The sequence below is a fragment of the Lepidochelys kempii genome, chromosome 27, assembly GCF_965140265.1.
Source record: "Lepidochelys kempii isolate rLepKem1 chromosome 27, rLepKem1.hap2, whole genome shotgun sequence".
NCBI lineage: Eukaryota > Metazoa > Chordata > Testudines > Cheloniidae > Lepidochelys > Lepidochelys kempii.
Genome location: NC_133282.1, coordinates 15,705,583 through 15,733,270, shown reverse-complemented (window position 1 = coordinate 15,733,270; position 27,688 = coordinate 15,705,583). Strand labels below are relative to the sequence as shown.

At 41.7% G+C, this 27,688-nt stretch overlaps 1 protein-coding gene across 12 annotated transcripts in view; it reads left to right on the top strand.

Annotated features, from left to right (window-relative positions):
* Positions 1-22,599, top strand: part of FBXL20 (F-box and leucine rich repeat protein 20) — a 69,947-nt gene extending 47,348 nt beyond the window's left edge. For 7 of the 12 annotated variants that reach the window (XM_073325968.1, XM_073325969.1, XM_073325966.1 and 4 more), the window contains 11 exons: positions 1,428-1,522; positions 2,090-2,158; positions 4,967-5,062; positions 6,451-6,577; positions 11,094-11,168; positions 12,812-12,942; positions 14,242-14,302; positions 14,923-14,967; positions 16,886-16,942; positions 19,936-20,148; positions 21,241-22,599. In XM_073325968.1, the coding sequence (XP_073182069.1) occupies positions 1,428-1,522; positions 2,090-2,158; positions 4,967-5,062; positions 6,451-6,577; positions 11,094-11,168; positions 12,812-12,942; positions 14,242-14,302; positions 14,923-14,967; positions 16,886-16,942; positions 19,936-20,148; positions 21,241-21,348 (1,077 nt within the window). In that variant the 3' untranslated portion in view covers positions 21,349-22,599. Of the gene's footprint in view, positions 1-1,427; positions 1,523-2,089; positions 2,159-4,966; positions 5,063-6,450; positions 6,578-11,093; positions 11,169-12,811; positions 12,943-14,241; positions 14,303-14,922; positions 14,968-16,537; positions 16,943-19,822; positions 20,149-21,240 lie in introns of those variants that run through there. The other 5 variants (XR_012156388.1, XR_012156389.1, XM_073325967.1 and 2 more) reach the window with 5 other exon arrangements.
* The last annotated feature ends 5,089 nt before the right edge of the window (positions 22,600-27,688 follow it).

Below are 27,688 nucleotides of genomic sequence, written 5' to 3'. Positions count from 1 at the left end.
TGCAGCTTTTACGTTTTCTTTAAAATATATTTGAATCCTCTGCAATCCCAAACATATTCACAGCTATGGTGAGGCCACTGAGGGCCTATACAAACACATGCGTGGTTTAAAATTCTGTAACCTTCCTTTTCTAAGGGTATGTCTACACTACCCACCGGATCGGCGGGCAGCAATCGATCCAGCGGAGGTCGATTTATTGCGTCTAGCCTAGACGCAATAAATTGACCCCCAAGCGCGCTCCTGTCAACTCCTGTACTCCACTGCTGCGAGAGGCGCAGGCGGAGTTGACGGGGGAGCAGCAGCAGTCCACTCACCGCATGAAGACACCACTGTAAGTCAATCTAAGTACATCAACTTCAGCTACGTTATTCAAGTGGCTGAAGTTGCATAACTTAGATTCTCTCCCCCTTCCCCCCAATGTAGACCAGGCCTCTAATCAGCATGGGATTTACCTTCCTTTATCCCTTTCAGCCATTGCAACACTTTGGCAGCACATCCTAGCTGCAGTTGGCATTCCAAGAGTAGTGTATTTCAGAGAGTAGGTTTTAAGGAAGGTAAATGAGGGGGTTCAGCAGATTGATAGCCCTTTTAGAGCTTGCTAATACTTTGTAGCTACCCTACTGCGCACATAAATTTTTGGTTTGGGAGGGATTAAAAATTTCTTAATACAAACTCTTAGTAGTTAACACTTGAACGTGATTGACGTTTCCATTCTCCAATGATCAGAGGAGGAGAATAAAATATTACTGGACACTGAAACTTTTGTGCTGATAGAGTTGTATAGTCTTTCTCTCCTCTCCTCGGTCTCTCTACCATTTCATCATCTAAAGTTGTGGAAAATTCAAATTTGTCCTGGGGTCTCTGGGGAGATATTCTCCTTCTCTCTCTCTCTCGCTCTCATATGTAAAATATGACATTAAACTGCATTTCTCCAGATGTCTTTGAGAGGAAAATTGAAATGCTTCCTCCGTGAGAGAAGAGAACTCCCCTACACTATTCATCTCCACTCTGTCACCCAAAACAAAAATCTTGACATCTTTCATGACCACACATGCCTATTGGAAATCCTTGTCACGTGTTGTTTCTGTGATTTGTTGTATTTCTTCAGTAATGATACTTCAGCCATCCTTGGGTAACCTCTTGCACGGCCTAGTAGCTCTGACTGTTGAGGATTTTTCTACTGCTTAGCCTCGGCTTTCTTCCTTTGGTTTTGGGTAATTGTTCCTTGTCCATTTTTAGAAGTTGAATCGGTCTCCTTCAGTTTTATATTGGTACCTTGATGGTAATTTGTGTTTGCTCAGGGCCTTTATGCCTGGAATAATATACAGACTGTTTTTAATCTACAAAGTTGTAAATTTAACTTTAAAGAAGAGACTGTGGCAACTAAGAAGTGATATCAGTGGAATTCTTTTCCTGTCTTTTTACAGGGGCGAGTAGTGGAGAATATTTCTAAAAGATGTGGGGGTTTCTTGCGAAAGCTAAGCCTGCGTGGGTGTCTAGGCGTGGGAGACAACGCATTAAGGTAGTGGTATGGCTTCTTCTACTCTTAACTGTGAAGCAAAGAATAGTTCTCCTTCCCCCCCATAGAGGACTGGAATGGTGCATTCACTCCTGAACATGCTAGAGTGAGACCAATAACAATATGCATCCAAAAATAATTGCTTAAGTAAATGATGAACAATATGCGTATCATTCTTTGTGTGTTTGAAATATGAGCCTTTCTCCCTAGCCCTTCCTAAAAAATAGCAGCATAGAGTCAAATGATGGTATTGCAATATTGGGGGAATTGGCACTGGAAACCTGAACCTCTGTCCCTTGCTCTCGGGCTGAGAGAACTCCAAAGACCAGATATGGGTAACAGCTCATCGTTGCTCTGCGTTGCCCTCTAAGCCCAGCATTCAGTAGCCTGTTTGATTCGATGTCCTTGAGAGATGCTCACCTGTAAAAGGCTGGTGGGGAGGATCAACAGTTAGCCCAAGATAAATAGTACCTGTTTTTTTGTTTAATTATTTCTGTAGTATTAGGGTAAAGCATCTGGAAACACATTGTCTGAAAAGTAGTGCGTTTTTTATCTTTTTTTCTAACGAAGGACATTTGCACAGAATTGCAGAAATATTGAAGTATTGAACCTAAATGGCTGCACCAAGATCACAGATACGTAAGTAACATGTTTATTAGGGGGAATGTTGGAATATTAACCTTTGTAATTATTAACATACACGAATTCTGTCTCAACTGAATGGAAGGCAGTGGTTCCAAATTCTCCTCTGTTGTCCCACCCAATTATCTTAGTACTGTTTGTTTTCTAAATGTGGTATGAGTAAGTGGTCTACTTCCAGATGAATGACTTGTTATGGTCTGATAAAAATTTGAAGACATCAGGAAACCTCTTACATCGAATGGCTCACTTGTTATTTCAAGGCAGATGATCATATTAGGTTGTTGACGTTAAGGGGAAAATATAGCTGAGGAAATAATTCTTTAGGCAGGTATGACTCATGTTTTCAGATGCAGAAAAGGCTGCTAAAGTGTCCACTTCAGAACAGTAAGGCTCACTCTGTAATGGAACAAAAAAGCCTTGTTCTCCCAGGTCAGAATTTATGGAGACTGCAATTTCTCTGCACATTGAGCAGCTGCAGTTGCTTAGTTTATGGTTCTTGTGCTCATCTGCCACCTCTTGTATACTTCGAGTTCCGATTCTCCTTTGAGTGATTCTGTCTGTTAAATTACAATGTGTACAGTTTTTTTTCCCCCTTTTTCATGCTGATGGTAGGGGGTAGCTTCACTCTGAGGCTTTGGTCTTCTCATTTCTGTGATGAAAGGAGAAGGTCTCAGAGGGAACCTGAGTATGAAGAGGACTGCCTGTCTTGGTGGAAAGGGATCTCTCTCTTTGAAGGTTTTGCTGAGAGGGCGAGGAAAGGAAGTTCCCCACATATCCTTACCTATGCTAGCCCTGACCAGGAAGAAGTTACGGGGGGTGTATGTCTTTGCAAAGGAACCTTCCTAAAAGAGTTGGCAAGAGTTAACCCTCCTGTACTTAAATGCTAACTTTCTTTAATAAATGCTATGAGTATGGATGGATGTAATTTGGTTAATATCCAGGGACCACAGATGTCGTCATCAGTAAAATGTGTCTCAGTTGTGGTGACGCACGTCAAGCCGTACTTCCACATTGCCGAGCACAGACTGTTAAGAGCTAGGGGAGTTCTTCTGCTTTTCCATCAACTCCACATAGATTTGAGATTTTTCCCATGGACAGCTGGTCATCTATGCTTTAGTTTGCACCGGGATTGCCTTGAAATAGGCATGTATCAAAGTTTTATCTAGTTTCTCTGCCACTTTGCTGTTTTCCTGCTTAAGTGCTTTTTGTAACTCCTTAAAATAACATCACTTACAAAATTGTAAGATTCTTATGTTTCCTACAGTAGCAGTACATGAGGGAATGAGATCAGAAAGAACCATGTTACATGTATGCTCTTTCTGCATTGATTACCTATAGATTCTTCATCTAAAAGTATAGATCAGTCTCAGAATGAAAGTGTGATGGCCTAAAATACTCTTCTTAGACGAATAGTGGTGAAATCCACTAAATCAGATTGTGTCCTTGGACAAATAAGATCTGCCAACTGAAGGAACCCTTAAAAAGAAGATTTTTTAGGTATTTTTCTGATATAAGTAGCAACTATTGTTAAGAAATAGCCTCACTTCATGTTGTTGAATTTTTGTTGTCTGTTAATGTCTAAGCATCAGTGTTACAATAGCTTTTAAAAACAATTCATATTTCTGGGGGCAGACAATGCAGCCTAGTCATTGTTCATATCTCATGTGGCCTTCCACTGGAGATAACACATCCTGCAAAAACTAACAATAGCCAGCAAAGATGTGTAGAGATGAGTTATTAATTAGCAGGTGGAAGTACTTCTTTTTGTATTGCTAGTCATTTTATTTTATAACCTTAATATAGTCCTGTGACTCAAAACCATAGTTCATCTTTATTTTCCAGGCCAGAATGCTCCGCGTCTTGCAGGATCAGACTCTCTACCTCTGCACTTCTGCCAGCCCATTGGAGCTAGATAGCTGGGTTGGCGATGGCATCTGGGTTTCTCAGCTGGCCTCCAAACTGGCCTCACTACAACGATTATTTTTTTAAGGGGTATTGCTGGCTGTCACTCGCAGTATATTTCAGGCACTTGTGGGTCTTTCTACACTGTACTAGTTGAATAATCATTTTGAAGGCTTTGATAAAAGAAGCCGCTGGTTTTCCCCAGTACATAGTTGCCTACAGTTGGCACTTGCTGCACAAAATCATAGTTTGTTGCTATTCCCTCAGAAACGAATCCTTAGGCAGGTGAAATCACTGCCGTTGGTGTCGGGGAGTTTGAAGTCCCAGCTAAACAGCAAGCCCCTCAGATGTGCTCCATCTACTCTAGACTGCTACCAGCACTCAGCTCCTGTTGCTAGTGTGCAGTATGTGCCCTTAGTCATGTGATACTTGGTACTTTTCCTTGCTCATTTTCAGAGGTTTCTCAGTACTATCAAAACAGCCTTGAGCAGCAAGCTGGGAAAATAGGGTAGGGGGTACAGATCTAAGAGTTATTTTGGCCCCTTTGGTAGCAGATGTTAGAAATATCCTATAGAACGGTCTTCAGCATTGGGTTTTGAGCAAATTAATCCCTGAATGAAAGCTGAATGATTCAAAATTTGAAGAAAATCGCTATCCTCTTCACATACGTATGGACTGCTTAGAGCATTTCCTCTATCCTCTCTCCCACCAGTTCACCTCCAATACCTGCTCCATGTAGTATTCTCCATCCTTTTATTTTTTAAGTCGGGGCTTATGTGAATATACTTGTGCACATAGCGTGTGATGGAAAAATATACATTATCATTTCTGTGTACGTCTTTGATGGATAAATGTGTTGTCTGTCTGAAGTATTTTTTTATATATATATATATTCTCTTTCAGGACATGTACCAGCCTTAGTAAGTTCTGCTCTAAACTCAGGCATCTTGATTTGGCTTCCTGCACTTCCATAACCAACCTGTCTCTAAAAGCACTGAGGTAGGAACTGACAGCATTGAGATCCTGTGCACCAGTTTAATTCAAAATAGCTTGCTCCACCATGTCCCCTATTCTCTGAACTCCCCTCTTGGAGTTTGAAATGAGTGAATAGGTTACTAGCATTGCAGTCCAAACCTAATACGTGAATGCTGAGCTCTGCTGGGTAATGCCTCCTGGTCTGCAAACAGACAGGAATTAACTAGAAGATGCCTTGTCCTGATAATGATTAGCAGCAGTAGCATAATTGGATTGCACTGAGGTTTCAATGTTTGTTTATTTTTTGAGCAGGGGGCAGAGTGTTTTTAGTTTTTAATTAACATGCCTTGTAAATACCTTTTTGTTAATAGTTGACTTTTGAATTACACAACTCCCATTGCATAGATAGCAAGTGTCCTGTAGTTGCAAAATAAAGACTGGCACATGATTACTTGTCTTAAACTGATTAGGTGACATGGTAACTACTTAACCCTACTAAATGTAATTGCCAAGTAATCTAGAAATGGAAGGGAATGACAGGCAATGGTGACAAGAGATTGGGACACAAAAAAGGAGGCAAAAGAGACCCCTGAAGATGAAGGTTGGGAGTGAAGCCTAAATTATTAAAAAAACAAAACAAAAAAAACTTGAGTAAAGTGGGTTTTAAATAATGACAAATTCATATATCTAAAAAGGATAAAAATATAGAAAGGCTAATCTGAAGGAAAACAAAATAGTGAAGAGGCTGCATTGAGATATCAAAGGAATCAGAGTACAGGAATGGGGAGAGGTTTGGTTTTGTAGCTAGCTTTCAGAAATTGGAGCCTGGTTTTTTAAATTTTTTTTATTTTTAAAAAGGGGCTTCAATCTGGCCTCCAATTTTATAGGGTCAGTTTTGTACCTGCAGTTATTTGCAATCACAGTTGATAGGTAGACAGACATGTAAATGCTGACTGCAAATCGAATGTGTACATTCTGTTTGGGCAAGCAGTTATTTTCAAGCACAACTTTGTGTCTGGAAAATCAGAGGCCATGTTTCAGAAATGAAGCCCTTTTGATTCTGATTTAATGTTGGTTTGGCTGTATCTAGGCCTCTCAACCAATAACACTGTGAATAAGCCCAGTCTCTGGACAAGGGAGTGGGACGCAGCCCTATGGCCGACTCTGGATGCAGTAGATCAACCCTCTTTTTTCAGAGTGCCACAATTATTGAATTACTGGTTTCCGAGCCTACCACTGGAGAGCGGCTCTCCTCTGGGGATCTTTGTTTAATAAATGAATGTTCCATGTGGGTGTGGGGTGTGCATGTTGCTTCCTGTGCTCAGTTGAAGTCCAGAAATTGGAATTTCCTGTAATCTGGCTTGAAGCTTGATTTCTTATGTTTCCACCCACTTTTCCTTTTACCTCCCAAGTGAGGGATGCCCACTGCTGGAACAGCTGAATATCTCCTGGTGCGACCAAGTGACTAAGGACGGCATCCAGGCTCTGGTGAGAGGCTGTGGAGGACTCAAAGCCCTGTTTCTGAAGGGCTGCACCCAGGTATGACTATGGAGACCATACGCATTACACTAACTACAACAAGTGCCTTTATGCATTCAACGCCAGTTACAGCAATGAGTGTAAAGTATTGTAGGGCTTGTATTTCCAAACGTTACCTTATTGAAATAACTATTCAAGATCTACCAACTAGACATTAAGTGCTTTATTGAAACTCTCTTTACTAGCTTTGAGCCCAGCATGAGGAGCTGAACACTGAATAATGAAAACTATCTAGTAGTGGAATCTCCTTTTCAGAGGATGTAGTAAGCAAAATGACACTCGCATTAACATTCTTTTTAATAATATATAAAATATCCTGGCTATGTCCTTAGACTTATTTTAATCCTTTTTAAAAGGGTCAGACAGTAGTAGAAAGCCTGGCTATAGTCGCATCTGGAATCACATGATAAAAGTTCCTGACTGAGTGGAATCTTCCAGCTGGCTGATGTAGAATTGGACTGTAATTGTTTGTTTCAAAGGTTTTCCTACAGCAAATTAAACACTTAGTACCATCCTTTCAGAGATGTGCCATGTTCAGCAGTGGTACGGTCCAGTACGCTGTACCAGCAAGGTATTTGTAGCCGGTACAGCGTACCGGAAAGAGGAGCAGCAGAACGGGGGGGCCGCTCGGCCGCTCCCACACATGCAGCCGTACCACCCCCAGCCCTTGAACGAAGGACCTGCCAGCATTCTGCTCCTTTCGCCACTGCGGTTCCCGGGAGAGCCCTGGAGTTCAGGGCTCTCCCAGGAACTGCAGAGGGGAAAGAAGCAGAATGTGGGGCAACCGGGTGGCTGTGGTACTGCCCCCAAACACCTCCCCCCCCCCCCAGCCCTGTCATCCGGCGGGGCTGGCTGCTGTACAGATGGAGGAGACCCTGCGTGGGAGGGCTGGGGTGGTACAGGTCCTGGGTGCTTGTTTCTGAAGGCGCAGCGGGAGGAGGACAGAGTTCATGGGGAGGGGACAGGGAGAGCGTGGGGGCCCCAGGCTGGGGGTGAGGCGAAGTCACATGGAAGGTCATGTGCCCCCTCCTTCCCCCCACCCCCTGTACCAGGAAGAATTGGATTCCACTTGTAGTACTGGCCATGTTGCTCTTTGGACTGTGTCTAGGCCAAGATATAATAGGTTCTGAAGATACTACATGGATGGATCTTCAACCCTGACACTTTAGAATAAAAATTGTGCATTAGCTTTTAAGGCTGAAATTTCCATTACCTTTTGTTGTTTGGAGTTCATTTTCTTTAACCTTCCTGTTTTACATGCTGGGCCATGAAAGTACCCACGCTTCAAACTAGAATGAAATTTGCGTAACTCTTTTCATATTCTAGGTATTTAAGAACTTAATATGTTAAATATGGATAGTACTGTGACTTTATTTAGGCAGATGTTAGTTGCAATAGCTGATATCTACCTTGAGTATTAGAATCTCTTTTAGTGAGAGAGGGGTTCGTACCCAGGTTACAGGTCCTAATGCTTGCTAGCCAGAACAAGCCAAGGGACCCCATTTTAATGTCCTCCAAAAGATGACCATGCTTCAGACAGTGTAGTACCTTCTCTAGTACTCTTGGTTGTAGCGTTGGATATGAACCAAGTTCCGACGTAGGACTGGAAAGTATGATTTGTTGTGCAGACAGACGTGCTCCTGGCTAAATCAGAATGACGCTGTAGAACCTGATACAATATTTCATCCCAAGAACATAAGAATCCCAAAGTGTTCGTAAGTATAGGAATTACTTTAGCTACCAATTCTGGGCTGAGAGAATTGTAGTTTGGCAGAAAACTGGCACCCCGCTTGCTGAAGAACAGTGAAGGCAAGAGAAATTTTGCCCAAGAACATGAGAACAAATCCCCTTACTCCTTATTTTTTTTAAAAAAAATAAGAAGTAGCCATGGGATCTTCAATGCACATGCAGATCAGGCAGGAAAGACTGAAAGAGCAACATGCAGTAAACTACATAGAACTCAGCGTTTCTGTCTTGGGAACGTGAAGTGCTGAGTTGTCCCTGCTGTATTTCCAACCTGTGGTTCCAGGAAATCTACATAATTAAAACCTAAGGATTAAATTTGTAAGCCATCTTCTTGGATGTACTTGGTTTGCTTTTGCCCAAATCTTGAAATTGTGATGTGGGAGGTTTGGGGTGTTGGTTTTAGTTCTTTGTTTCTCTGAAACGGAATTAGTATTTTACCTGCTGTTGACATGTAAACTTCAATAACATTTACTTTCCAAAAGATTAGTCCCACTGTACATGGGTGTAGAAAGTGATAAATTTTTCGTATGTTAAGCAAAGCAATAGTACATATATCACTCTGCAAAACAAGCCCAAATATTAGGACCATTGCCAGTAGTTTCCTAAGCTTATGTTACTGTTGTTTTTAATAGCCTAGGAGACATATACATGACTGGTAAGAGGTTTAACAATCTAAGCCTATTTTCAGAATTCAGATCACTGAAAAACAGCTCCAACTTCTGGTTATTTATGGACTTTAGTGAAATATTGATGGGAATACATCCTTGTTATCAATTATTTGCCATCTGTTCTCAGGGATGTAAGGCTGGCAATGGCTTTCTGTTAGCAGCTAAAGTGGTATAGAGGAAGGAAAATGGTGATATAGAGGAGGCCTATGAAGCATTAATTTATTAGAAACAAAATTTATCAAAATTAAAAGATAGTAATTTCAGTTCCTATTCTGTCTGTTAATCATGTATTTTTGACCAGAGCATAATTTATTGAAATCAGTAAATTAGGGCTTTTGATTAATCGCAGTATTAATGGCACTGCCAAACAATAGAATACCAATTGAAATGTATTAAATATTTTTGAATGTTTTTCAAAACATTTCAATTACAATACAGAATGCAAAGTGTACAGTGCTCATTTGATATTTATTTTTGATTACAAATAGTTGCACTGTAAAAATGATAAAAGAAATAGTATTCACCTAAGTACTGTAGTGCAATCTCTTTATCATGAAAGTGCAACTTACAAATGTAGATTTTTTTTTTGTTACATAACTGCACTCAAAAACAGAACAGTGTAAAACTTCAGCTCCTACAAGTCCACTCAGTCCTCCTTCTTTTTCAGCCAATTTCTCAGACAAGTTTGTTTACATTTACAGGAGATAATGCTGCCCACTTCTTGTTTACAGTGTCACCTGAAAGTGAGAACAAGCCTTCACATGGCACTTTTGTAGCTGGCATTGGAAGGTATTTACATGCCAGATATGCTAAACATTTGTATGCCCCTTTATGCTTTGCCCACTGTTCCAGAGGACATGCTTCCATGCTGATGATGCTCGTTAAAAAAATGTGTAGATTAAATTTGTGATTGAGCTCCATGGGGGAGAACTGTATGTCTCCTGTTCTGTTTTACCGGCATTCTGCCGTATATTTCATGTTATAGCCGTCTCGGATGATGACCCAGAAGACTTTGCTCATTTTAACAACCCTTTCACTGCAGATTTTTTTATTTATTTGAGAAAATGCAAAGAAGATACCAATGTGAGATTTCTAAAGATAGCTACAGCACTCAACCCAAAATTTAAGAATCTGAAGTGTCTTCTAAAATCTGAGAGGGATGAGGTGTGGAGCATGCTTTCAGAGCAACACTCCCATGCAGAAACTACAAAACCCAAACCACCAAAAAGGAAAATCAACCTTCTGCTCATGGCATCTCTCTCAGATGATGAAAATGAACATATGTCCGTCCGCACTGTTTTGGATTGTTATCGAGCAGAACCCGTCATCAGCTTGGATGCATGTTCTCTGGAATGATGGTTGAAGCATGAAGGGACATATGACTCTTTAGCGCATCTGGCACGTAAATATCTTGCATAGCCGGCTATAACAGTGCCATGCAAACGCCTGTTCTCACTTTCAGGTGACATTGTAAACAAGAAGCCAGCAGCATTATCTCCTGCATTTGTAAACAGCCTTGTTTGTCTGAGCTATTGGCTTAACAAGACGTAGGACTGAGTGGACTTGCAGGCTCTAAAGTTTTACATTGTTCTGTTTTTGAGTGCAGTTATGTAACAACAACAAAAATCTACATTTGTAAGTTGCACTTTCATGATAAAGAGAATTGAAATACTATTTCTTTTGTTTTTTACAGTGCAACTATTTGTAATCAAAAATAAATATCAAATGAGCCCTGTACACTTTGTATTCTGTGTTGTAACTGAAATCAATATATTTGAAAATGTAGAAAACATCCAAAAATATTTAAATGGTATTCTATTATTGTTGAACAGCGTGATTAATCACGCAATTAATCACAATTTTTTTATTGTTTGACAGCCCTACAATAAACTAACCTTGCAAATCTGTAGACTCTCAATCTCAGAGACAGCGGAAGATAGACTGTATAATGCCTGCTTATTGCCATTATACACATTTTGAGAACTGAGTGGCTTCCCCCCCCCCCCCCGCAGTGACAATTCAGAGAGTGATAACTCATATTTTCATGTAGAGACCACTTTGAATGTAACACATTGTTTCAGTCTGTACATTTTTTTTTCTAGCTTGAGGATGAAGCTCTCAAATACATTGGAGCACACTGTCCTGAACTAGTGACTTTAAACCTGCAAACCTGCTTAGTAAGTAATCTTTCCTGTGATTCCTATATTACATGCAATGTAGCTATAAAGGGCATCACTAAACAGGATTGAATAAGACTTACTCCACCCTTGAACATCGTCATTTTCCCAGACTGGAAAATTGTACTTTGGCAAGTTCTAAAAATAAATGTATAAAAATATTTTTTGGCTTTTTTTTCTTGTGGTAGCATTTGGTAGAGTCATACACGCCTCCAAAATAGCCTTGTTAGCTTCCGTTTGTGTCTCTTTGCCCTTCCCATGGGGCTTCTAAGCACGTTTGCAGAGCTAGCTGGAAAAATGCTTTCCTTTGGGCTGGAATGTAAGTTTGTTTGCATCCAAACTTTTACAGTAGCCTTTAAAACTGAATCAAGCAGCATATTTGCCCTCTAAAAAAAGACACTGAACCAACCATTAACAGTGCCAAAAATGTACTTTTAAGCCAAAAAAGGAACTGGGAGGGGTTCTTCGTGTATATCATCCAGCTCTTCTGACATGGCAGCATTAAGACTGTCCCCAGAGTTGGAAGGGGCTTGGAGATTTGTAGATCTGTGCCTCACTCAATAGTGTGTTTTAAGGAGGAGTGGTTACACTCTGAAGGGAGATGTATACATGATTGGCATGGGGATGGTGTCGTCAATAACTTTTCACTGTTGACATTGGGTACCTGGGATCTGGAAGATGCAACTTTTAGAAGGAGGTGAAAGGAAAACTAAGTAAGGTTCTCACTCACCTTTAATTTAACCCTTTGTAGAGGGGTTCTCCCCCCCCCCCCCCAACCTTTTTTTCTCACTTCAGCAGTTGGTCCAAAAGAGCTACTGCCAGTCGCCAGGCTGGTGCTTTCCACAAGGGAAATCGACTCTAGCCAGGTGACAAAATCCAGTGAGGCCCAGGTTGTTCCTGTGTCTTTATACTGACTCATCTCATCTCCTCCTTTCTTTATCTACTCCCACAGTATACCTTGGTCTTGCCATCATACTCTGTCCTCTAGCTGGCAGGGCTAAACTGAGCTCCAGAACTTTGTTAATGTTGCTACTGTCAACCAGCATGTCACTCTCCTGACAGATTCTGCCTCAAATGTTGCCATCCCAAACTGGTTCCTGGATTTAGACCGAGGTCCAAATGTATCCCTGGCCAAAGGGGATGCAGCTCCATTGAACTCAGTGAAGTTACACGGGTGCTGAATTTGACAGGGATTCAGACCTGTTTCTTGGCATTTATCTCTTGGGCACCAAGGCAGTAGATTGAGTTTTAAAAAGTTGTTTGTAAAACTAAATTGTGGGGATGTTGTGACCTCTAACAGACTTTCCTAATTAATCTTTCAGCCAGAATTACTTTGTCGGCATTGCTGAGGAAGTTGAGAGTGCTGTGGTGTTAGGCAGCAGATTCTGTAGTGCCATCCCCTAAAATATTTGCATGCCTGTGGAATCAGCTGCAGACTATTTATAAGCCATATCAGAGTGCCTTGTGCTGTTTCAGCTATCACGTAAAAATATTTGAACACATTTCTTGGCTGATAAGCGTAACTTTTCCTTCATCACTCTAAGCTGAATACCTCCTTGCTTGTCTCAAAACGTAGAATTGGGCAATGCATTGGATCTCAGTCATCGCTACTAATGGTTCTGATGTTTTGTTTTTTCTTGTAGCAAATCACAGATGATGGTCTCATAACAATATGCAGAGGATGCCATAAATTACAATCCTTGTGTGCCTCAGGCTGCTCTAACATTACAGATGCCATCTTGAATGCCCTGGGACAAAACTGCCCACGGCTTAGGTGAGTTTTCAGTCTGGACTCACACAGTGCAGATTGAGTAAAGATGTGGGTGACCTGGTAATGGAACTCCTTGAATTTTTTATTCTAAAGATCAGGACTTCTAGTCCAATCTGGAAGTCCACTTGTTTACCGCTGAAGTTATTTCCAGCTGTCCAGCGAGAAGATGACAATGAGTTAGTTATGTCCTAACTTCTGATTCCACAGAATATAATTCTACAAGATATCTTGGTGCAGCAGTGTTCTGTGCCACTCTGATGAGCTTATATAGAATTAGTGACCATTTCCTTTCAGTCAGTGTATTACCTTATTTTTGATTAAAACAACTGAAATTAGTCCACAGCTTTTTTGTGTTAAGAACTGGAAACGAGGTTTAAACTGCGTTATTCCCTGCCTCAATACCTAGTTATTAATGCGTGTTGAGGATAGTTTTGGAGCAGGTGAAGCAAAAGATAGTGGCGTTTTTTGTTAATTTTCACTATTTCAGACAGAGAATGGGCTTAAGGTGCCATCTCTTTAAAGATTTTACAGCATAATTGGGAAAATGACATGGTAGAGAAAAGAAAAGAATAGTATTATCTGGCATCTGTTACAGCTGTGTGCCCTGCTAAAATAAGTGGCATCCAGAATAGAAATGGAATTTCTACAATAAACTCAAAAATAAAGTAAAAGATTATGGCTACATGTTTCAGTTTTCATAGATATGCGGTTCTAACTTTGAAAGAGGAAGATAAAGATGCTGTGATTCCAATTGGATCCCATATTTATGTTCAACTCTGCCTGCAGATCAACTGCATAAAATGCCATGCTACTCTGAAATAAACCAAAGTGTCTCTCCCATTTAAGGGAGGTCCTGATCTTAAATTTTTAGAAATGGAAATAATGCTCTCCCCTGCAGCATTATAGCATTCAGGAGTAAAACTTGAGGGAAAAGGGGGAGGCACCATGAAACTGCAGTAGCTGAAGCAAAGAATTTTCGGCAGTCATCTGAACTGGGAATGAGCAATTTGCTATCTAGAAAACTTTAAATCAGTATGTTATGGCATTAAGTACTTATTCTTACATGACCTGAGCATCATCATGAAATACTATGCCATGTAATACATTAAATCATGGTGAGATTATCAAATGGAGTGGAGGGGGACCTCCATTCAAATGTGCTCGAGTATAATACTCCATGGAAATAATCCTCTCAGAGTACTGCCTTGACTTAGTCTCGCCCTGCCCTGCTCCCAATAAAACAGGGCGCTAAAGCAAAATGATTACCGCATGGTTAGTACGTTCTTAATTCTTTCTGTACAGAATATTAGAAGTTGCAAGGTGTTCACAGCTAACGGATGTGGGCTTTACCACTCTGGCTAAGGTAAGTGCTGCATTCCACTTTGTACATGGTGCATCTCTGTTTCCTGAGAGCTCAGCGTAACAGTAGTCGTTTCCCATGAAATTATATTTTCTAAAACATCTCTTTTTGGTTTAAAAGTTGCGTGGAAATGAGAGGGCTAAGTAGATCTCTACATTGTTCGTTGTTCCTTAAATTTTCAACATTGTATTTAGCCACCCAACTTCCAATTGAATGTAATATGCATCTAAAGTCAATGAAATTAACAACAGTTAGCGGGATACAAATCCCTGTACAATTTCATGCATCAGACAACTCAACCTGTACTCCTTATGAGTAACACTGAGTTAACCCCCTTTTCCTTTCTGTACATTTAAAAAAAAGATAAACAAATTAGTAGATATTTTATAAATGTCTTTAAATGGGCAGGCTTGATAGATATTCAGTATTATGCTTGTTTTTAGTAGCATTGTCCTCCAGGGAGCAACAAACTATCTGTAGTCATGACCAGCTTTGGAAAGAAGACTTTCTTTTCAAACACACTTCATTTGTGTTGAGAAAGGAGGGATCCAATAATTTTACAAGTACTGACTGGGTGTGTCTAATTTGCTTGTGTGCTTTTATTTCCTGCCTGTACTATGTAGAACTGTCATGAGCTTGAAAAAATGGACCTGGAAGAGTGTGTTCAGGTAAGAGCCCAGCTTTCTGACTATGGTGGTTTCATGTAGGAAGTCACAGCAGTGTGGAAACATGGTCTGTGACAAATGTGTCTAGGTTTTAACAACACCTAAATGATCAGAGCACAGAATCCCAAATTCATTTTTTAAAATGAAAACAACTTGTTCCAGAATCCTGATCAAGAAAAGGAGATAAGTTTGGACAAGATGAATTACTTGTATATGTTTGATCACCTCTATTCCAGTTTTCAACAGAGAATTGTATTGAAAGAATATTGAAAATCTTAAAATCTAAAGATCCTGTCAAATCTAGACTGTGTGCTTGTCTCCTAAAGACCATGTATAGTTCTGCAAATCTAGGCACCTTTGAAAAACCTGGCAACTGCAAGAACTACAAGCCCCAGGGTGAGATCTTTGCTGCCATTAAATTGAAAGCTCTCTGGTCCATAAACTGATAGAGATCAGTAAAGGTAATCTCCAAATATTAAATGTTACTGCAGCTGAAGTATTTAACAACTGTGACCTTGTATATGAAGGTGGAGGGAAATAACTAGAAATAAAGATGAGGTGCCCTCCAACCAAAAATCTCCCAAGAAGTCAGTGGGCTATAATTCTTCACCAGCCTTTGAGTCTGTTATCTGACTTCCTTAATAACTCGGTGCCACAGACTCATTCAATGGGTTTTTTTTTAGAATGCCCTTCATATGTGACTGAACACTGTCCTTTAGCAAATATGTCATAAGAGTGAAAAGATTAATGTAAGATTTAAAGGTAAAGTGAAATATTGTGTTAAGTGGGTATGAAATAAGGAAGCCCTTGAAGAGACTGAATACCATAAGGGCAGAGCAGTTTTCCATTAGAAATGGATAGGAAGACCATGAAGTTAATAGGGTTTCACCTCCTGCAGTGAGAAAACAGACTGGCCCCAACATTCTGCACTAGGGATTTAGGAAGGCCATAGAAAAGGAAATTAAAGTAGTCCAGACAGGAAGTGATTTAAAGCTGTGTCCAGTCTTGTTGCTTTGTACAAAGACAACCTGAAAAGTTGTATTGTGCTTTTTTTTTGCTTTTTTTTTTTTAAGGGCAAGGGGAGTCAGGGTTGCATGTTTCTTAGATTAGAACTTCATGTCTTGTTTAGCCTAGAAGGATACGTCTAAATTGCAGTAAAAAACCTGGGGCACTGAGACTCGGGTCAATTGACTCCGGCTTACGGGGCTAAAAATTGCAATGTAGACGCTCAGGCTTGGGCTGGCCCCCAAGCTCTGAGACCTCCTGAGGGGGAAACGTTCAGAGCCCAGAGTCCAGCCCAAGCCCAAACATCCACACTATAATTTTTAGCCCTGCAAGACCCAGTCGGTTGACCCAGGCCAGCTGAGGCTGTGCTTACAGGTCTTTTATTGCAGTGTATACATACTCTGAGGACTGAAAAAGAGTGAAGTGAGGACACTTCAGGAGCCGGAGACTGAAATCTGAGCAGTTTAGAGCAGAAGGGGTTTTTTAGCAGGCTGTTAATGCCTGTTTAACTTCAGTGATAAATGAACATTTTGGACAAATGTATCTGTAAGTGTTCTGCTCACTCCAGCAAAACCTGGGAAGACCAGACATTCCTTATGTTTCAAATGGGAAGAACAAGAAAAGAAGAAAAACTTTAAAAAACCCTTTTAAACTACGCATCGTAAGGAAACAAAAAACGCAGACCCAACTTCTTAAAAATCCTTTCCGATCACCTTCTAAAGAATGAATAGGAACCTTTGGCTGAAATGTGGTCCAGATACAGACCAGTTCTGGAAATGTTCGAGATAGTGATTGCTGTTTCCAATGGGGGAGAAAAATGGTGAATATTTAAGATTCTAACTTGGGGTCAAGTTTTGGTTGGGAAGAAATTGCTGTACAAAGATTTCAGTCTTAAAGGGCTTTGTGTCTCTTCCAGATAACAGATAGTACATTAATCCAGCTTTCCATACACTGTCCGCGGCTTCAGGTGTTGGTAAGTGTTTGGGCAAAAGTTTTTTGTGTTCTCACTTCATAAAATGGGAGCCTCCAGATTTTTCCCAATTGAGGATTGCCTCTGCAATCTGCCAGGCATGTGATGGTTGTATCTAGTTTGTATAACATGCAGTAGTCTGCAGCCCCTTTTTGTCTTGAATATGGAACTGTGACCTGTGAGACTAGAATGCAGTCCCAGCTAAGTCAGTCCTATGGATATCAAAGTGCACTGTTGTAATTAGCTTTCATGTTCTGTTTCCCTGCCAAAACCCTTCAGATACCTTTCCTTTTCCAGTGGCATTTTATCCTCTCTTCCATTCTGTGAGTTTACAGCTCCATTCTGGTTCCACAGCTCTGATCACACATCGTATGATCCAAAAAGAAATTCTCCCCCATCTCATTACTGCATTGCAGTTGTCTGCTATTTTGAAGGCTGTTTCAGTGATTTCACACGTTGTGGCCTGAAAGCAATAGGGCGTGGTCCGAAAGCAATAGGGCGTGATCCGGGATTAAGTTGAGAAGTTTTACCAACTTCCCCACAGAAATATTAATAATAATAATATATATGCATTTGGATTTTTATTTGTTTTTAAAGCAATACTTTTGATCTATGAGTGCGTTAATCTGTTCAGACTTTATATAATTTGGAAAGTAATTATCTTGGCACATGGTTTAATTGCTTTAGTTACAGCCCTAGATCGTAGAAGTCTATATAATTCATTCAGTGGCTGGGCTATCAGTCTGTCCTGGGAGGGAGAACAGAGATGAGCCCACGGTTTGGAAGAGCTCAGTTAAAGTCCCTGCTCCACCACAGACTTGTTGTGTGACCTTGAGCAAGTCACTTATCCTCTCTGTGCCTCCATTCTCCATCTGTACAATGGGGGTAGCAGCACTACCCTGCCTCATGCAGGTGCTGTGAAGAGCAATGTATTAAGATTTTGAGGCAGTTCAAATACTGCAGTGATGGGGGCCAGATAAGTACTTGAGATGGAAAGCTGCAACCACCCTCGTTTCCTTTCTTCACACTATGCTTCAGAAGCCGTTGTTGTTGAAAGACAGTTTAATAGCAGTCATCACCTCTGAATCTGAATCTTACTCCATGTGTGAAATGTGCATTATTGCTCTCATACAGGAAGTTTTGACTTGTGGGTTAGCATTTAACAGCCTTAGCTACAGTCCTACAAGGATGTATTCATAGAATAAAGGGCATAAGTGATGGCCCTAAATAAAAAGAACTGGGGTAGGGATGGAGGAGTTCAAATGAGTTCTCTTCACTCATTTGGAGCATGAATGCTTCTGGCCTGTAACCTATTGAATCCAGCTTTGACAAGCCTCCATGTCCTGGAGTAGTCCTTGCAAGTTAGACTTCATATTCAGTGGGAGTGTCTGCTTCAACCTGAGGTGAGGGGACTACAAAGCAAATGTTCTCACTTCTAAACAGCATGTTCCTTCTGTGTGAGGGGAGGGACAGCAGAGGCCACTAGGGAAGGGAGCTCTCACTAAAACAGCTTCCACTCCACCTGCCCTGTGCCTTAAAATGGCAGTTCTGTCACTGATGGCATTTTAGATCTGAAGTGTTCAGGCATGCCTGCTGTGCTTCCTTGCACCCTTTGGGCAGGAAATTCCTGTAACTTCGGGTGTTTCTCTGTCTCCACAGTGCTTCGTTGTTTTAGCTGCACAGTTTCTGTCTCTGGAGCACTCACCCAGTGCATTCTCCTCCACAGCGATCTGTGCACCAGCTCTTGTTCCTAGTTCCTCAGCAAAGTAAATGATGCATGAACTATGCAGATGCTCTGGGGATGGACTGACATCACTCACAGTGGTGGAATGGTGAAGTCTCCCAGCTCCCTGCACAGTTTAGTTTCACATACTAGAATATTTAAAAATAGGGGCAGCCCACAAATGATGGGAAAGTCTGTCCTCCTTATAGTTCCAGTGCCTACAGCTCAAAAGAGTATTACCGCTGTGTCTGGGGTACTGTATAATACTGTAGTATTGAAGATCAGGTAAACTTTATAGTTGTCTTGTCTTTTTTTTTGACATTACATGGCTGCTCTTCCGTCTGTTGGAGGCTCTTCACCTCCCATGATTTCATTCTGGAATGTATTAACAGGCGTGTCGTATGTAAGACAAGGGAGGTAATTTTTTCCACCCTGCTCTGCCCTGGTGAGGGCTCAGCTGTGTGTCCAGTTTTGGGCACCAAACTTTGAGAAAGACGTGGACAAATTGGAGAGTCCAGAGGAGGACAACAAAATGATCCGAAGTTTAGAAAAGCTGACCTATGAAGAAAGGCTTAAAAAAAACAACAACCCCTTGGCATCTTTAGAGATGGGGGACGGGGGGAAGAGGGGAGACACACCTGATAACAGTTTTCAAATACGTTAAGGGCTGTTGTAAAGAGGACAGGAATCAGTTGTTCTCCATGTCTGCTGAAGGAAGAACAAAAAGCAATGGGCTTAACCTGCAGCAAAGGAGATTTAGGTTAGATACTAGGAATAACTTTCTAACTCCAAGGACAGTTAAACACTGGAATAAGTTACCAAAGGAAGTTGTGTAATCTCAGTCATGAGAAGCTTTTAAGAATAGGCTGGAAAAACACATGTCAGGGATGGTCTAGGTATTTTTGGTCCTGCCTCAGTGCAGGGAGCTGAGGTCCCTTCCATCCCAGCATTTCTATGATTCTATAACTTGACTGGCTCCCTTCTACATTATATGAACTTCCCCTGTGGTCTACAGAGGTCTTGGCTAGTTAGAGAGAGGCACAGGGACTCTGATAACCAGAGTTCACAGCTCACAACCCCCTCCAGTGTCAAGGGACAACTGCAGACTTGCCCAGAACTTTGACATGGCAGATTTGCTGGGGTGTGTTTTGTTCTTCTAGGACTTTATCTCCGTTCATCCTGTCATCTCTCCAGAAAGCGTCCTAGCCTGGTATTCTTGATGGTTGTACAGTAGTGTTTCCAGAGACCACTAACCATCTCTGTTTGGCTGCAGAGTTTGTCACACTGCGAGTTGATCACAGATGATGGGATTCGTCACTTGGGGAATGGCGCCTGTGCACATGACCGACTGGAAGTGATCGAGCTGGACAACTGCCCTTTGATCACAGATGCCTCCTTGGAACACCTGAAGAGTTGCCATAGCCTGGAGAGGATAGAACTTTATGACTGTCAACAGATCACACGGGCAGGAATCAAGAGACTCAGGGTAAAAAACCAAAAACCTAAGACTTTTGCTTACACGTTATTAAATGGCTGGATGGGGAGAGGGTGATTGTGAGGATCCGGACTCACTATAATCTATACCAAGTCCTTAAGATGCCTGAGAGTGCTACAAGGGTAATGCCATCATCTGTGAAAATGATAGCTGTTTCATTCAAGAGAAGGCTGATGACAGTAAGCACTAGCTGATGGGGAAGGAATGCTCCCTTCCTTCTGTGTAGGATCCGGTTCCAGTTCCAGATGAATAGAACTAAAAAGGAGTACAGGAGAAGCCAGCTTGCTAATGCTTACTTCGCAGATTCACAAACCTGATGATGCTCCCTCAAAACCTGAGAGTCTCGCCTCACTTCTCAGCAAAGAAATAACTTGAGCCGGTGTTAGATCAACAGCTCATATTAAGTAATCTGATGAAGTATATGACAGAGCACTTCATATTGATTCTTCCCCATGTGCTAGTAACTAACTCAATCTAATCTCTTGCAATTGGGGAATACACGAAACTAACATCTCTTGATGCCTTACCCTTTACAACTTGTTTTTTAACCTACTGGCTAATTCAAATAATTCGGTAATCTACAATGTGTCCCCAAGTCACTATGCAACTTTGCAAAGTTTGACTGTTTATTTCATGATATAATTTAACGTTAATAGCTTGGCATAAGTAAAGAATAGCATCTTAGACCAAAGAAGGGCCAAAAACTATTATTTAAGGCCATCACTACCTCGCCATAGCTCATCCAATAAGGATTTTTTTGGGTGAGGACATGTGGTTTTGGTGAACTCTGCTGGAGTAGGAGAGGTTTCCAGGCCACCCTCACTAGGCAGGAAAGGGAAATTGTAGATGAGAAAAAGAACTTGGTAACGGTCCAGGAAGATAAAATTCCAACCCTCCGCTCAGATCTGTAAAAGGCTTGCCATTTTTGTGAAAGAGGAAAGATGCTTTTATTTAGGTGGCCAAGCTCAGAAAAATACCAGGCCCCTCAATGTCTCACGCTCTTTTCAGTTGCTCGCCTGTGCATGACTGCGTATTGCACTACCATAGCTGTTCTTTCTTTAAATACTGTGTTTATCTTTTCAGACCCATTTACCCAATATTAAAGTCCATGCCTACTTCGCTCCTGTGACTCCACCTCCATCAGTAGGGGGCAGCAGACAGCGCTTCTGCAGATGTTGCATCATCCTATGACATTGGAATTGGTCATCCTTGCAAACTGAGTATTTAATTACACTTCTAGAATTACAGTGGACACCTGTATCTTCAGCGAAAGTGATCCCAGTGTCATTTGCAAGGGCCAGTGAAAAGGGCTGTGGCACCGGGCCCCTGTAGCCACCCATACACACGCGTGTACACACGCACCACCTGTTCCAGCAACTGATGAACTCTGTGACATGGGAGCTGGATCTGTGTTGTCTTTTGCTGTAGGTGGATTGATATAATTCTGAACCATTCCTACTGGGCATGCTCAGAAGAAACTATTGGGGAAGGGGTTGTGCAAACCCAAAACGGCTGCTGCTGGTTTTTGTCTTTTTTTTTTTTTTTTTTTTAAGTGTTGGAATGGCACCAAAATCCTTCAAAGCTGGGGGAGGGAGAGAAATGAACATGCTTTATTCTTGCACCCACTGTCCAAAACAAAAAAGAGGTTTTGTTTTCCGTTCTTCAGTAAGGGAATGAAAACAGCAGCCATTGTGAGACATGATTTACTGTGCTTCGGTACTTCCTTGTTTCCATGCTAACACACTGAGCATGCTCACATTGAAGGTTCATCAGTTTCTTCTGTGTTTCATAGCATTCAGCTCAGAGGCTTCCTAGATTGTTGTGATGATATAGCTTGAAATCTGTAATGTCGGGCTCAGGTTTTTACCCCACCCAACTGCTCATTTTTTTACAGATTTCTAATTTAGTAATTTTTGAGATTATTGAACATAAGTTATTTATCAATAAAAATAAGACACTTTTTACCATTAGAAGGCTGCGTCTGAAACTGCCTGTCTGATGGAAAGATCTTAAATAAAAGAGAGAGTGGAGTTCAGGCTAGGATCTCCTGGGCTTATTTGCCCATTTTTACCAATATTTGGGTCTCAACTCTTTTGCATTTCAAGTTTTACCCCAGCAAAGAGAATATAGCTCACAATATAGGGGACACAGCTACATTCTACAGTCCCACCTCCCCCCCCCCCCCCCCCCCCAAAAATCAGAATTGAATCGCTGCTTGTTGCCCTCATCAAGAAATGATTCATTGTTTGAAGCAGGAGGGACCGAAGACCTGAAAATCTATCACTGATTATGGACACATTGTCGTGTATTGAGTTTGTGAACTCTCAGCAACTTTGTTGACGTTTGCATTTTCCACAGGTAAGTGTCTTGTCCTGGAGAAGCATCCATTTGAGTGAAATGGGAGCTTCTTCTATGCCATAAGGATATACCATGCTTCCAGTTCCTCCCAACTTTCAAAAAGGGTATGTTCTAGCACACTGACATGGTTAATCTGTGTAGCAGCTGTGTTTTGAGTGATTCAGGCAAGCTTAACCCTGCTGCTTCAAGGGAATGTAGAGAACCTGAGCTAGCCTACATGTAATCATTTGATTCCTTGATATCAGGAGTCCAGATTGGCCAGCACAAAAGATGCTAACAGATGCGCTGGCATTGCGGGCTTAATGGGGCTGAACTTGGTCAGACTATAGCAGGTTCCTGGAAGGAGCGATCATGTGTAAGGAATTGCTCTTTTCCTGCTGTCAGCACTCTGGGATAGAAGAGAGAGCACATGTTATGTGAATTGTTCCCGACTGACTGACACACAGAGGAATGAGCATGCTTAATCATCATAATTGTCCAAGACTGAGGAAACGGCACTCCACCTTTATGGAGAAGAATTACAGGAGACAGGGAAGAAGAGATGGTTTTCTAAAGTACTAGTAATAGATTTCAGAGCTCTGAGGGTTTGTTTTTTTCCCTGCACATTTGTGTGGAGGGCAGTGTGTTACCTACCCAGGGATCTCATCACCACCTGAGTAATTCAGGCAATTAAAAGGGTCATTTTTTAGCACTGTATAAGCTATATTCCTTCATCTACAATTCATTTCACCAATCCATCAGTATGTTTTTGTGAATCTGCAAGATGTTGTGAATCTGCTGGAAAGGCATGTAGAAGAAACCCAGTATGCACTGTTTAAAAGGATACTGACAGTTGTTTCCCGCACAGATTTTAATTTTTATATCTGTTGTATTCATTAAGCCCTCTTTAGAAGCTGAGATAATCTTTCCCCTCAACAGCAGAGCTCAAATTCCATTTGCCAAACTTGCTACTTTCCCTTGATTTCAGTGTGTCGGAAGGAGTCTGGCTACGGGTTTATGTTGCAACTTATTGACCTCCTGAGCAAGTCAGATGTATGTCAATTTGGGCACCAGAAGCAGTCAGTGTTAGCACAGCTCTGGAAGTAATCTTTTAGTTAATTTCTGGTGGGGCAAGAGGAAAAAAAAACAGTGGGTTTGTAAGTCAAACTACAGAGGGGCTGTTTAATTTCTTGGCAATGGATTGTTGGGCTGGGGGCGGAATTTAAGAATTTAGAATCCAAAGTGTTTTCTTAAACAGGGTAACAGTTTGGCATCCCAAACTACTTGACAGAGTCCATTTATGTCAAGAATCTCTTTTAAATGGTCTCTTCCTTATGTTTTGTATTTATAAATACAATAAACAACCACTTTCCAAGTTTGGTCGTATCAGAAGAATGCCTTTGTAGGGCAAGAACTTCAACAGTTTAGTGTTTTGGACAAGCTCTGGCTTTTGGAATTCTAGAATAGGTCCCAGGTGCATTCCTGCTTTGTCTTGGTTAGCCATCAATCAGATATATGGGATTGCTAGGCACCAGCGGCAGGGTTATGTCTCAGCCTAAGTGCTGCTGATGCGGAGGTGGTATTAGACTTGAGCACCATTGTTTGACCTGATGAATACAGGAGGTATCATGTATTGAGATGAAGGGATCATCCTTTAGGGATGTGGAGGTTTTTGAGGGGGAAGTGGTGGGAAGTAGTGGAACTTCTTAGAGGTTCAGCAAGGAACAAACCCGTGCTGAATATCTAATCTGATTTGAAGACTTCTACTTGTGCCAAATATGTGAGCTAAATTGAAGGACACTAGACTTCTTTCACTTAGTGTCATCTCCAGCGACTGTCAGTGCTGGTCTTAAAGATGTATCAGGCCATTGACTGTTGCATTTACTTATTGGCTCCCTCTTTACCCACCCACCAAAAATCCCCACACGCAGCCTAAATTGCTGGGGGTGATTCCATGGAAATCCACGTGATCCACAATGATAGTGGTGTAGGTTGAACCATGTATTAATTCCTCTGTGTAACCTGTATCTGTCTTTTCAACATGCAGCAGCCGTGAGTTGTCCATGGGCTGGTGCAGTGGTTGTCAAACTGCCCCAGTCCATGCACTTTTGGGAGGGGAAGTGGGGGCGACCTTCAGAACAGACAAGAAGGTAAAGTAAATGAAGACCGAGAGAACCTCTGGACTAATGGAATTTGAGGTCCTCCAGTAGAGGTGCTGTGAGGAGCTCGAACACAACCAAAAATAAGAGGCTTTTTTTAATTTAAAAAAAAAAAAAAAAAAAGACAGCAGTACTTTCAATCATGATTGTAGAACTGCTCCTGAAAGGGGTGGGAGGGAAAGGCGTAGCATGCTGTCACAATGAATATTTAAAATAAAAAAAAAAAACCTAAACAAAATTCCTATTTTCTAAACATCATTGTATTCTTCCTTTTTCCTTTTTTTTATTTTAATCGAATGTGTTGTTCATGGCTGGCCCATGGTGTTGTGTTTTGGGGGGGGGGTGCAGGGGAGACCAGTATGACAAGGTTCTTCACTACAGTGTCCTATTAGTGGGGGTGGGCAGAGCTGAGGGTTGAACTGACCTGTGATCCTTTGTCCACACAGTGTGTGGCTTAGTGTTTTGGGTTTTTTTTGAGGGGCATCCACCCAACTTGACCAAACTGCAGATCTTTCTCTTTGTGCTGCTTTACCAACAATACTGCAGAGTTAATCAGAAAACTCACGGGCACCGGGAGTCACAGTCCTACTCCTTAGCGCTGGGCTTCTCAACCCCATGCCCTACCCTCTTAAGGGCTTTCCAGACAGGTACCAAAAACATACTTTTATCTTTCAAAGCTTCAGGCCAAAATTTTCACAGTCCATGTTCAAAAATCCGGTATCTTGCATTCTTAGCCCTTCGTTTCCATCTTTGAGGATAACCTTTCCCTGGGTTACGTGCCAAAACCCACATAATTGCAGGTAATTGCACAGTTGCTGGCAATTGGAGTAGCCCGGGTATAGAGTGGATTCCTCAGCATAATGCCACATCTCCAGGGAAGTCTGCTGGGTTTTTTAAATGCTTCTCGTCTCGTTTACACTCCCCCTCAGATAAGTTCTGCTCCCTTCTTGTTTACAGCTGCAGGGAACATGGCCTTGTACCTCTGGATTCCACAGTGGAGGGACTGTCATTGCGACAGGGCATTATTCTCCTCTTGCTTCTTCCCCGCCTCCCAGCAGGCAGGGGAGGAAAAGGTTAGCACATGTTGCCATGTCCTTGCGGCCACCGAATGTGTTTCCACACCACATTTACCTTCTGGTTTTGTTTTTACTTGGGCAGTGATTTTTTAAAGAAACAGCCAAGGTACGTGAAATTTCTGGCTTCACCAACCCGCCTCTGCTGCTCCTTCACCCCTCCGTTTACTGCCCCCACTGAGACAATCTCCTTCATGTCCCCTCAGATGTATATTATCCCTCCCCAGCCACATGGAGGCTGTTCCTCTCCTAGGACCCATCTGCACCATTGCCTAGCAAGACTAGTATGTGGCGGCTGTTGATTGGTCTTGGCCCCATCCAGTCTGTCCAGATGTTGTTAGCTTGGCTACCCATGCATTGAGGCATGATGCTTAGATTGGCTGTAAGGCCAGGACAGACGGGGTCTTGGAGACTACTTAGCTTTCACCATGACAATCCCTCTTGCACCATCACCTCCTACAATCCTCCTTTCCCATTGAGGCCGTTCCTGCCACACTAAAACCTTTAACCTTTGTGGATTCCTGCAGCTGACCGGATTCCTGAACTAAGGCCATGTCTGCACGACAGAGCCTATAATGGCATAGCCCATTAGTATAATCTAAACACCACAGATGCCAACAGAAGGAGGAATTCCACCTGCATAGTAACACCACTTCCCCAAACGACATGAGCTATGCTGACGGAAGCACTCTTCTGTCAGCATAGTTGCATTTACGCTAGGGACTTTGCTGGCATAGCTGTGCCAGCTAAGGGGTTTTAATTTTTGCACGCTCCTCCCAACATAGCTACGCTGGCATAACTTTGTAGCGTAGCCCTGACCTGGCTTTCAATTCTTCAGGAGGGTGGTTCAGTATCTTTTTATTTTTGGCTGTGAGGCTCGTAATTTTAATTGAACTTAAAGAAATAGTTTTAATTGTGTTGAGAAGACATTTTGTTTTATTGTTTGCTTTTTAGCATTCAGGATTGGGCTGATGATCTTGTCTTATAGTTCCTTTCTCTTTCTCCCCCGCAACTGCCTCTTATCTTGATCCAGTCCGAATAGCTGCAGTTTTGGATTGGTTGAGTGTACTATTCTCTTAAAGTTGTATGTGTTGGAGAGGTTTCTTTAAGTATTTTTAAACTTTGTTGGATGCATCATGTCCATTAGACTAACTTATTGGACACACAAGATAGAACCTTGTCATACACTCCCTTAATTATATATATTAGAGAGAGAGCTGTAAAATATTATTTTAATGATATTGTAATCTGTGCTTTCCCTCTCCTGGACACTAAGTGTGGATATAATATTGCCAATTAACTAAAAGTAAAATATATATATGTAGCTAAATTGTCCTTTTTTTTCGTCTGTGTGATATGCCGGAGTCCTGACTAACACCGAGGTGGCGTTGTGGTAATGCAAAGGAGTGCCCACAAATACTGCCTTTTGAGGTCACACAGCAAATAGCTACGGATCGTCTGACAAAGGCTCTTTAATCTATTCTGTTTCTTATACACTTAGGCTGGGGTTTTCAACATTGACTTCTACAGGAGCAGAGTTAGGCCACCACTGAGCACTTTTGAAATCCCACCATTACCACAATCTAAAGAGGATCTTAATTGTTTTGGGGAACGATTACTTGTCCTGACTGATCCTCAGTCCTTGGTATTGCTGCTTGGCTAATGCTGTTTGTTGAATTTCATCATTTTTCAAGTAAAGGGCTCACTTTCTTTTTTCCAGTGTGTGGCACTTGGAATCTGGGAGTTTGTTCTACTCCTGGCTCTGCCACTGATGCACAGTGTGACTTTGGACAAGTCACTGCTCCGTTTTCCCCATCTGTAAAATGGGGATGATACTGACCTAATCTGGGATGTTGAGGCTTACGATGTAAAGTGCTTTGAGATCCTTGGGTGGAAGACTCATTACTAAAGGACCAAGTGTTAATATATTTGGCAACAGCTGCATGTCACTAACATGTTAGC